We start from the raw sequence: 12099 nt of genomic DNA, 5'->3' as shown, positions 1-12099 counted from the left end.
TTTAAACGAATAAGCGTAGTATTTTCAGGGTTATACTTCATCAAACATTTTATGGGAAAAGGAAACTATTGTCTGATTTGAAACCTATGTAAGAAGAATAATTGCCATGATTTCGTAATTCATGCTAACGTAAACGGATCTACAAGGACAGTAGGACACCATATAATACTATAAAACAAATCAAATTAAATTAAACTACAACACGAATATAATAAGAAAATTAAGAGATGGTGTGGTCCATATGATGGGTACACTGCTCAAATTGCCTTACTTATCAAGCAACCTCTTAATTCCTTTATCTCTGCAGAAATTGAAATAAAAATAAAATAAAACCAAATTTGAATAACAAAAGAATAATGATCACTTCCTCCAACTCGATGCCCATGTGACCTATCTTCCTCTTCTCGTCTTTTTTTTCTCTCTGTCATCCTTCTTTTCCTTTGTTTTGATAAACACCTATTCTTCTTCTTCTTCTTTCTTCTTCTTCTTCTTCTTCTTTCTTTTTTCGTTTGTTTATTAATTCTCTTTTGTTCTTAACCTTCCGAAAATTCAAAACTACAAAATTATTTCTTAACTAGACGTTATTAGACTTTAGAAAGTGGCTATTGGGACGAAACGTAGGGTGAAGTAATTATAGTTGCCAACAAATGGTATTTTTGAAGTTTCAGAAAAATGGTATTTTTATATGTATAGACCATAAAATTAATATTAAGATTTTATCGTGTATATATAATATATATATATATATATATATATATATATATTAACATATATAGTATACACACACAACAAGACACTGCCACACGTACATATAGTCAGGGCCGGTTCCGAAATTTAAAAGACTGTAGACAATATTTTAAAATTTTTAGCTAATTTTTTTTTGGATAATTTTAGTGACTAGAAAAATCTGTAAAGACTTTTATCTGTATTATTTTTTCCTAATATTTTGGGAACTTAATACCAATATTTCATTAGACTTGGCTCTTCGTGTAGTATACTGAAATATATGATTATCATTTGAAATTTCATCATCTACAAAGGGTTAAGTTAACAGTGGTGAATCTCACATTTCTTTCCGAAATGAAACTCACAATTAATATAAAGATTTATGGTGAACATTGATCATAAAAATGAAATAACAATTTTGTTAACTTTCGTAAATCCATACCACAATACAACATAGAAGTCACAAAATTTAGATTTATAGGAATATACACTATATGTAGTATGTACACTCACATTTACAGACACGTATACATTGTACAATGTAAAATATATGTAAACATAAGTAGTTTTTAATTTCAAACTGTATGCTTTTGTAAATATAATAAACCTCTTCAAAGACTCATATCGGCTTCTTAAACCATCAAAGGTAAAAATAAAAGGTGGGTCAGTGAATGGGTTTCAGAGCCACCTTTTCCTTTTTCTCGCTTACTTCTTCAGTTAAAGTTTGAGATAGACACACATTTATATATGAAAATATTAATATATTAATTCCCTGAAAATCTCTCGTATGTTTTTATTAATTTATACCCTTCACATCCCAACTATCATACTTTCTTCTTCTCCCCATCTCCTTCGTTTCTTAACTCTCTCTCTCTCTACTCTTTGCTATCTTTCTCTCTCTTTCATGGTTTGCAGTTCTTATTCTGCTCGACCAAGTTTGTTGCTTTTAGCATAATTTGAGGGTTAATTCCCCATAAATTCTTACTTTGTCTTGTTCCTGTGTCGGTTTAGGTTTTCAAGAAAAACTCTCTTTTGTCTTGTCTCCTCAAAATCAGTGGTTTATTCTCCATAATAAAAGAGGGTTTAACTCAAATCCTGTCTCTCTCTTTCTCTATATATTCTTCTCACTCGGAAATGATCAGAAGAGCTTTGTTATTATCTCTTCACCTACACACATACGCATAAGGGAAAGTTTGTCAAAAGGAACTAGGGATCAAGATGAGCAAGAGTAATCATGCTGGTTCGGTGACGGGTTCTGATATAATAGATGCAAAGATCGAAGAACATCAACTTTGTGGATCCAAGAAGTGTCCCAGCTGCGGCCACAAGCTCGAGGGGAAACCAGTAAGTAATATTCCTTTTTTCTTTATTTTATTTTAATTAACTTAAAAATAAATTGTTTCTCTACCTTCCTTTCTCACTTGTAAATATTTCTAAGAGAAAAAGGAAAAGAATCAAATGAAGAGCATCAAGAATGATGCTCGCTGTTGTATTCTCTTGCTTACAGAAATTCAAAATCCAAATTTAAAGCGTTTCTATACGAGTCTTTATATGTATAGCTGTACATACACCTAGATATACTCTCTTGTTCTTTTTCTTTATTCTAAATTAAGTTTTTTATTTGACAAAAAAAAAGAAAAAAAATTAAGTTTTCTCTTTTGTTCTTTATAGCAGGATTGGGTTGGTTTACCCGCAGGAGTGAAATTTGACCCAACAGATCAGGAATTGATGGAACATTTAGAGGCAAAAGTCTTAGTTAAAGATATTAAATCACACCCTCTCATTGACGAATTCATCCCCACCATTGAAGGAGAAGACGGCATTTGCTACACTCACCCCGAGAAACTTCCCGGTACCTAAACATCTTCATCCAGTCCATACATCGCAACGTTATATACTTACATCTTCATAATAATATATGTTCATTAGTATGATTACATATATATATATATATATATATATATATATCTAGAACATTGAGTCACACCAAAGTTTGAATACTTTTTAGTTTCTTTGTTGGGACTCACCAAAGTTTTAACCTTATATGTAATTTTGATCACACATACATGATACATCTATACATACTTCATATTTTCCCCCATTCATTCCATATTTATTTCTTTTTATTATAATATGATTGTTTGATACGACTATATAGAGAATTGGGTCATACCAAAGTTTGAATCCTTTTAATTTGGGTCACACAAGAAACATATAAACTAACAAAATATATTTTTTCATTTTAATTTTTTGGTAGGAGTGACTAGAGATGGTTTAAGCAGACACTTCTTTCATAGACCATCAAAGGCGTATACGACGGGAACAAGAAAGCGAAGGAAGATTCAAACGGAATGTGACAATAATATGCAAGGGAGTGGTAGCTCCGGTGAGACGAGGTGGCACAAGACCGGTAAGACAAGACCAGTTATGGTAAACGGTAAGCAAAAAGGTTGTAAGAAGATATTGGTTTTATATACCAATTTTGGTAAGAATCGAAAACCGGAGAAAACCAATTGGGTAATGCATCAATATCATCTGGGGACACATGAGGAAGAGAAAGAAGGAGAGCTTGTTGTGTCTAAGATCTTTTATCAGACTCAACCTAGGCAATGCAATTGGTCGTCTACGTCGAGCTTGAACGCTATAGGCGGCGGATCCGGTGAAGTGAATAGAGGTGGAGGCGGCGGAGAGTATCATATGAGGAGAGATAGTGGGACTATTAGTGGTGGGAGTTGTTCTTCCTCTAGAGAGATTATGAATGCCAATCATACAAACCGATCTGATGAAGTAGGTGGCGTTGGTGGTGGCGTTGTGGCTGTACCGACTGCCACTACGGCGGTGCCGGCTGGTCTCCCGAGTTATGCAATGGATCAACTTAGCTTTGTTCCCTTTATGAAGAGCTTTGATGAGGTATGCACCGAATTTTATTTTATTTCATTAAAATTTTTGTTTAATAAAATAAGTATCAAATATGACATACAACGTATAAAGTGAATATAATATCAACAAAAAGTATATTAAAAACAAAATTGGTAAATATTATAATGCATTTTTTATTTTAAAGTTACGTATTAAGAATCTTCGTTTTATTCCATGTGTTTGTTATTTTATTTTGAATTCAATTTTGATTCAATATTGATGAGATTAAGGAAAAGAAAAGTTAATGTTTTAAGAATACGTTAGGGTTACTATTTGCTTGCGTTGCAAGTAAACAGTGCTCTTCAGACTATTTATTATAATATTACGTATTTACAATATGATTTAATATTATGTACTAGATTTTGACCCGCGCTTTTGAAGCGCGGAATATTTTAACATGAAAAATTTCACTAATAATTTAAAAAATATTTTGGTAATTTTTAAAGAGTGTGTATTTAAAATATTTTTGCATTTAAATCAGTATTTTTAAATTCAACCCGATTGTGATTATACTGGTTAATCCGGAGATCTGACAATTCAATTTATGTTTTTAAAATATTCATATTAAAAAATCACTAAAACCCGAGACTAACCGATTGAACTGATGGATGACCGATATGCAATCTAATTGGAGTTAAATTGTAATAGTTTCATAATTAGTAATCTTATAATCGAAATTTTAAAGTTCACTATTTTGCAATTTATGAAATTATGACGTTTCTACAAAATTTTAAAGAGAAAATGATAGATATTTAAATAATTAAGATTAATTATTGTATTATTTGGAAACATTGATAGTAGTATAAAAAATATATTGTTTGGAAATATTGATAGTAGTATAAAGAAATAAGTATATTGTTTGGAAACGTTGATAGTAGTATAAAGAAATAAGTATATTGTTTGGAAACATGAATAGTAGTATAATGAAATGAACATTAGTGATTTAATGTATGTTTAACTATAAAGTATAAAAGTGTATTTAATTTAAAAACTTACAAAATAAATGTTAGGTCTAACAAAATGTTTCTGTTTTAATAAGATAGATTTACAAAAGGATTTAAAAGAAAATCAAATTACCCGTGATATAATATTATATGGTTAGTGAAAATCAACTTTTAACTAACAATATAACCTAAAGTTTTACCCGACGTGATATAATCAGAAAACAATGTTTAAAGTGCAACGGTCCAAATGAATAATGGAATGATTCTAAGATAGGTTCAGCCGATGTACCAATTGTTATTGTTAGTAATTAACTCTTAATAATTTTCAGATGGCGAGGAGGGAAACTCCTCAGACCGGGCAAGCTACATGTGAAGATGTTATGGTAGAACAACATCGTCTTCGTCATCATCATCATCATGAATCACCCTCAGCAACATCACATCGGGGGGCTCATGATCATCATCATCCTCAACATCATCAGCAACAACAACGGCATCATGCATTCAACATAAGCCAGCCTACACATCCAATATCAACCATCATTTCTCCATCCACGTCGCTTCACCATGCCTCCGCTAATATCCTTGACGATAATCCTTATCATGTTCATAGAATCTTGCTCCCTGATGAAAATTACCAGGTACGATAACTATTCTTTTATATCTCTCCTTTAGTCCTTTTAACATCTAGTATTTATTATTTATGCGCCTTCACACTCTCCATTATAATTAATTGATTTAAGTGAAAGTTACAGTTTCATGAATATTACCAAGTTAGCTGGAATATCACTGTCGAATCAAAATGAAATTTACTGGTTTAGGAGTGATGCCCCTATCAATTTATTATAAGGATTATGAAAGTGAGATCATTAATTATAAACAGAATTATTTTTATCAAAAAATAGAATTACTTTGTTTAGAGGTTTTTATCGTGTACGTTCTTTCACACACACACATATTTATGTGTGTTTTAAGTAGCAGAAAGCGGTTCTTGCACATGTTAGGTTTTGAAGATACTTCATACTTGCATGCATGTGACTTAACAATGATGGGACTACATAAGCATGCAAGTTGGGTTCTACCAGAATCGATTATGACAAATAAAGTATGTATAAGATAATGATCTAGAAAAGAAAAATTAAAATGCAATGTCTAATATATAAGTATGCTTGATTTAGTCTTCTTAAGACGTGTCTAACTAACTATCCATTATCCAAAGGCCAACAAAAGGTAAGTCACTTTTTAGTGTCAGCCAGACTAAAAACAAGTAGGAAACAAATGTGGTATTTGGTAATGAAGAGACAAGATGATTAATTTTAATGTTTTATGATAATTTTCTTATTTTTTCCAAATAATATTTTCCTGAAATGACTTAACTTTTTTGACTGAACAAGATCCAACAACAACATCAAGAAGGAGAAGAAGAACATAATGATGGGAAGATGGGAGGAAGGTCAGCTTCTGGACTGGAAGAACTCATAATGGGCTGCACTTCTTCTACCACTCATCATGATGTAAAAGATGTAAGTAATTAATCCCTTTTTGACTCTTAATTTCATTGTAAACACCTCTTTTTTTACCATCATGAGTTTAGTAAAATAAGTATATACATATATGTATATTAATTAGTATGTTAGATATATAATTTGGTAACTTTAATATAATGTCATGCATTATGTAAGATGTTGTAGTCATCATACAAGTGATTGGTCGACGAAGCAATTGTATAAATACAAATATTTAAAATAATAAATATCTTTAACAAACAGTAATTGGTCGAGGAATCTGTATCACATTTGAATAAAATGGAGAATCTTTTTTTTTTCTTTCTAAAAAGCCTTTTCATTTATTGTTAGTTCTTTCTAAGTACTCATAGGAAGAATACTTAAGACTACATAATATTCTTTTTTGTTTATCTAATCTATTAATTTAGGGATTATCTACTATTTGAAGTTCTCATTTAAATTTTGGACTCTTTCATAGTTATTGCTAGAATATATCATGCCTCCTATACAATGCAACCTACCAACTTAAATTAAACCAAATCTTAACCAACATAGATTAGTTAAACCTAACCAGTAACACTTTTATAATATTTTTGGTTAATCTCTTAATATAATTAGATCATATAAAACTGAACCACTCTTAAATCAACGAGTTCCATATCATTCCAGACATAAGAGAAAAAATATCCGACTCATTTACAACGTAAGCATACAAAGACCGTGTATGCTTATGCTCATTGATCTTCCAAAACCCAAATAATTGTGACATAAATCAACATAGGCTCATGTTCGTATCACTAACTTTACTTCCATATATTTACTCTTCACCTACATCATATCACAACATACACAGTTATGCAAGAACATGATTTTTTTTGTTCAAACAACCAAATAATGGTGGCATATGGTCAGTAGATTTTTTAAATATGTTTTTTTATATATTACATTTTACGAGACTATGTGTATAAGTTTTTTTTTGAAAAATGACATAACTATGTGTATAAGTTAAAAGGTAAAAGGTGTGACAAAATAAATTATTATACTAAAAATGAAAGAATATTAAATACAAACTAATAACAAGTACAACACAAATGATAACACTATTAAATTATATATATATTTAATAAAATATTATATATATGTCTAATATGTATATATATATATATATATATATAAATGTTACACAAAATATATATAATATTATATACACATATTATATATACCATATATTATTAATTGAAATTTGACAAATCAATTTCCGCCCTTTAGGACGGGTCCTAATCTAGTTCTTTACTTAATTGGAAAGAGTTAATACAGAGTAAAATAAACAAAACCAAACCAGAAAAGAAAAAGAAAGAGAGGTGTTTTTGCTTTTCTCATAGTTTGCTTTTTTGTAACCTATAAATCACTCAATAGGAAATTTGCAGATTCTTTTATTTTCTTCTCCTTTTCAAACAATTTTAAACTAAATACGAAGGCAATGATGGTATATTTATACATATGTAATATATGTAAATATTATAATGTCTTTTTTCATGCGTAGTACCTCGCGAATTGAAACAAGTTCGGTAATATGCATTAGTAGATTTCATTGTGTTCTTGTGGGGGACAGCATGTCTGCATTCCCTTTTTTAAATCCGTCTAAAGTATAATGGAATGTGTGTACATATAAAAGTATTTACAAATTGTAAATAGATGCCTGTAATTCATTATAAAATAATGCCTAGCTAGATGTGAAATGCTAGCTTGGTAGACTTGGTTTAATATTTATTGATCTGATCCCGGTTTAGGTCAATTTAGTTTAGAAAGAAAATCAAAGTGAATTAGTTCAGTTTGGTTTAAGCCGGTCAAATTAATCCAATTTGCTTAAAATTAAACCAAATGAGATGAACTTACAGTAGTTCACATATGTATGCTGACACTCGCATAGTTATATAGATATTTATTGATAATATGTATATATATGTAAACATTGAGAAACAATTTTGATTGATGCAGGGATCATCATCAATGGGGAACCAACAAGAAGCAGAATGGTTGAAGTACTCAACGTTTTGGCCAGCCCCTGGCTCTTCTGACAATCAAGATCATCATGGGTAATTGTGCATTTTTCCAATCTGATGATCATGACCCACATCACAAAAGGTCGTTACCATCAATATCTATCATGATGGTCATGTCGTCATCATCTTCATGAAATCTCCATATCTATCGATCTTGGATCAGCCAAGTTATATATGAATGATTTTTACATGGTGAAGGGGTTTTACATATCACCAAAAATCTAGTGTTTTTGTCTGTTATATATGCAAAAGGATTTTGATATAAAAGAATTTAAAAAGGGGAGTGAAAAAGAAATCAAAGTAAAAAAGCATGAGAAAAAGCTGTTATATTCCAAGAGAAGAAGAAAAAGCAAAGAAAATTGCATGAAAATCATCAATAGTGCCATATAAAATTAGAGATTCAATATGTCCATTATATGTTTATTTTAAATTTCATTTCTTCTGTTATTTGAATTTTCTTCGTATGTCTTTTTCTTTGTTTTGTTATTTAGGATGAACTTTATAGTTTATTGTAATCTTTTTGTTTAATATACATAATGCTGGTAAATAAAATTAATTACTTGTTTACTAGTTTCCCTATATACTTCTTATGAGTTTTTTTCCTTGGTTTTAATATTAAGATTTTACAGCTTTCAAAAGAGATATAACTTATTCTACCAATAACAAAAGGAATCTAAAAACGAAAAGGAAGATAAAGTTTATCAGACAAATGAGAAATTACAAGAGGAAAAAATACAAGCAAAGTAAAATTGAAGGAGAAAATGAGAGCCCCTGACCCGTTACTAATACTGAGCAAGACACAAGTTGATTTCTTATGGAACGATCAATGACTTGTTGGATTGCGTTTGGCGTGGAGGAGGCCATCGTGTAGACTTTTCAATAAGGTCTAAATAAAAAGGTTAATAGGAGAAGTTATTGCAAAGTCTAACAGTGGAAGAATAAGGGATATATTTTCTAAGATATAGTTAACTTAGTTATATGTTGAAAAACTAATAAAACTTCATAAATTTCTAAAAAGAGTAGATTTTGTTTTAGTGAACAGTGGTTTGAAGCAAGAGAGGGAGAACTACACTAAGTGAACTAAAATATTGGTTCCTGTTTTGAAGATTTGAATTGTGGAATAATGGAATCTACACCTAGAGAGTAAGAAGTAATGTTATCTTACAAAAGCACTTGGCTATGTTTATGTTTGGTCTCTTTTATCTTTAATTTTGTCCATATAAATATGTGTAGATTTACATTGCAAAGTGCACAAAAAAAGATTTACATTGCAACCTTCTTGGATGCTTTGTTCTATTTACATATATTCCATATTCCACTCATGTTCTAGCATATTATTAAATGACCCCTATAACGGCCTAACTCGTCCTTGGATAATATAGATTTTCATCGTTGTGCTACAAAAAAAAAAGATTTTCATTGATATAACAAGTTCAAATGTTTTATTTGGTTGCTTATTCCATTAACACAAAAATACAACAATTTGACATTTCAGTTTGACATATCTACCGTAAAATTGTTGAGATTTAAAAGAGTTTACATAGAAATCAACCAACGTATAGAATTTATCAGTCACGAGATTTAAATAGCAAATGATCAATATCAATCCAAGAGACTAGGTTACTAGTTAGTTTCTCCAAGTTTATGTAATGTTCATGGGATATTGGGAGAGCAAAAAGCAAAATCAACATGGGGAGAGATGAGATGAGACATGTCCTTCTTTTGGCATGGTAAGATTCTTAAATTAGAATAAAGGAATAACCAGACAATATTTACCTTTATTTCTTCTTCTTTTTTAACTCTTTTTGTTAACCAAGTATATACCTTTATTTCTTCAATTGTTTTTTCTTTATTATAATATATCTTCTCTTTCGACAAGTGGAATCCATTTTTAAATTTCATATTTTGCACTCCTACTATATTCCATAAAAACTTTTACGTACCAATATTCAGTTTTATATAATTTTGTACTTCTATATGTATAATTTTATATATTAATGTTATATTTAAGAAGAAAATTGCAGTGTCCGTATTTGCATTACATGATTAGAATCAGTTTATTATTATTATTTTTGTGTTTGTTTGTCTATGTAGACTTTAGGGCTGGACAAAAAATTCGAACCCGAAAAACCGAACCGAACCCGATCCGAAAAAGTAGTAACGAATCCGAACTAAAATTGATTAAATATCCAAACGGGTTCAAAATTTTGGTATTTAGAAAACCAAAACCGAACCCGATCCGAACCGAAATATTTCGGATACCCGAATGTATCTGAAATAGATTTATATACTTAAATATATACATTATTTTTAGATATAATGTATATTAAAAACATTCAAAATATATAAGATACCTTTAAGTTTTCTAAAATACTCGAAAAATATATGAAAATAGTAAAAAGTAAATGTTTAAAATAGCTAAAGTATACTAAAAACACCAAAAATAGTTAAATATATATTGATTCTCTATCCAAATATTCAAAGAAAACCAATATATATGTTAAATTTAGGTATTTTGACATATTTGTTATTAAAATTTATATGTAATATATTATCTTTCTTATAGATTTTGAAAATTTAAAGTATATAATGAATTTTAAAATTTTAAAAATAATTTGAATGGGTTATCCGAACCCGAACCGAACCCGCAAAGATCCAAACCGAACCCGAACTGACATTTATAAATACCCAAATGGGGCTGAAATCTTTGACCCTGAAAACCTGAAATCCGAATGAACTGAACCGAAACCCGAATGGGTACCCGAATGCCCACCCCTAGTAGACTCCATTGGTTAGATTGCGTTTTTTTTTATTTACTACTTTTTCACTTGATATTAGTAAATGAATAAACGTAGCCATAATAATTGGGTATGAATATCTAACTTGTAATTTCATATAATATTTTCTTAGATGAATGCAAAAGAGTTAAGACGTTAAAAACTAGGGAGAATTGGAAAAATGAGACACTTTGAACTTTTGTTTGTCACAATAAGACTTTTCATACTTTTGGCAATTTTGGACATATTTTACCTTTGTTTTATGAGAAAAATAGTAAATAGAGTTTTAAAAATATAAAAAAATATGAAAACTATAGAAAACATAAGTATGACAATATATAAGTTTAATTTTTTTTAAAAAAAAATTCGAATCATATTTTATTTTATCTTCTGGCTACAGTTAGAATACTCATTCTGGCAGTCTACTTAGTTTATAGTTCGGATTCTAAATTTAAAACACTGATATATCCAGGCTATATATCGTAGCATAACATTTCTTCTATACCGTGGCAAAGATAGAATCAGCTACGCTATAATCAAGAAAGATGGCTTTGGTGTACCTTCAGCTACAAAACGAGATATAACCACAACTCAATCACAGAGCTCAGTTACATTACATGTCACAATCTGTTATACCTTTTACCTTATATGACGCCTGAAGGTAGAATACAGTTCTCACCTATTATACGGTGTTCTGGGTAGGTAGTATACGTATTCTAGGCAAATCGTGAAAATATGGAAACTTCCATTTTTGGTTACAGAAGTCTCCTAAATCTAAACTAAATCTACCCTAAATCTTTCAAAAAATATTTTCTCCTAAAAGTCTGAAGTTGACCCGCTCCGACGAACACTTCGATTTGAAGTTGACCCGCTCCGACGAACCTACATGACGAAGAAAACGTCGATTAAGGTTTGTTGGAGAGTCGGATGGAAGAGGAAGACGAGGAGGGAGAAGAGATTTCTTTACCCTCGAAGGATTTCAGATGAAGAGAGCGGCGGAGACGACAAGGGTGGTGAAGAACCCTAAATCACCATGGGAGGAAGCTCGGCGGAGAAGAAGAAGTAAAAAAAAATTAGGGTCGCGATCCCTCTTTTTTACCCTCTTTTTTACCCGATCCCCTCTTTTGTTTATTCTTTTTTTAATTCCTTTTTTTACTTTTTAATT

At 30.3% G+C, this 12099-nt stretch overlaps 1 protein-coding gene across 2 annotated transcripts; it reads left to right on the top strand.

Annotated features, from left to right (window-relative positions):
* The first annotated feature begins 1537 nt into the window (after positions 1-1537).
* LOC108831020 (NAC domain-containing protein 75) lies at positions 1538-8678 on the top strand. Of its 2 annotated transcripts, none has more exons than XM_018604576.2 (6): positions 1538-2070; positions 2401-2578; positions 2984-3636; positions 4919-5230; positions 5984-6112; positions 8093-8678. In XM_018604576.2, exons 1-6 carry the CDS (start codon positions 1945-1947, stop codon positions 8192-8194), a joined length of 1500 nt encoding a protein of 499 aa, XP_018460078.2. In that variant the 5' UTR covers positions 1538-1944; the 3' UTR covers positions 8195-8678. The 2 variants fall into 2 exon arrangements, with proteins under 2 accessions (XP_018460078.2, XP_018460077.2); XM_018604575.2 differs by having other exon boundaries at positions 1539-2070; positions 2398-2578; positions 8093-8677.
* Positions 8679-12099: the final 3421 nt, after the last annotated feature.

Source organism: Raphanus sativus, chromosome 4 (genome assembly GCF_000801105.2).
Source record: "Raphanus sativus cultivar WK10039 chromosome 4, ASM80110v3, whole genome shotgun sequence".
NCBI lineage: Eukaryota > Viridiplantae > Streptophyta > Magnoliopsida > Brassicales > Brassicaceae > Raphanus > Raphanus sativus.
The sequence above is the reverse complement of the archived record's forward strand: the minus strand, read 5'-3'. Positions and strand labels throughout refer to the sequence as shown.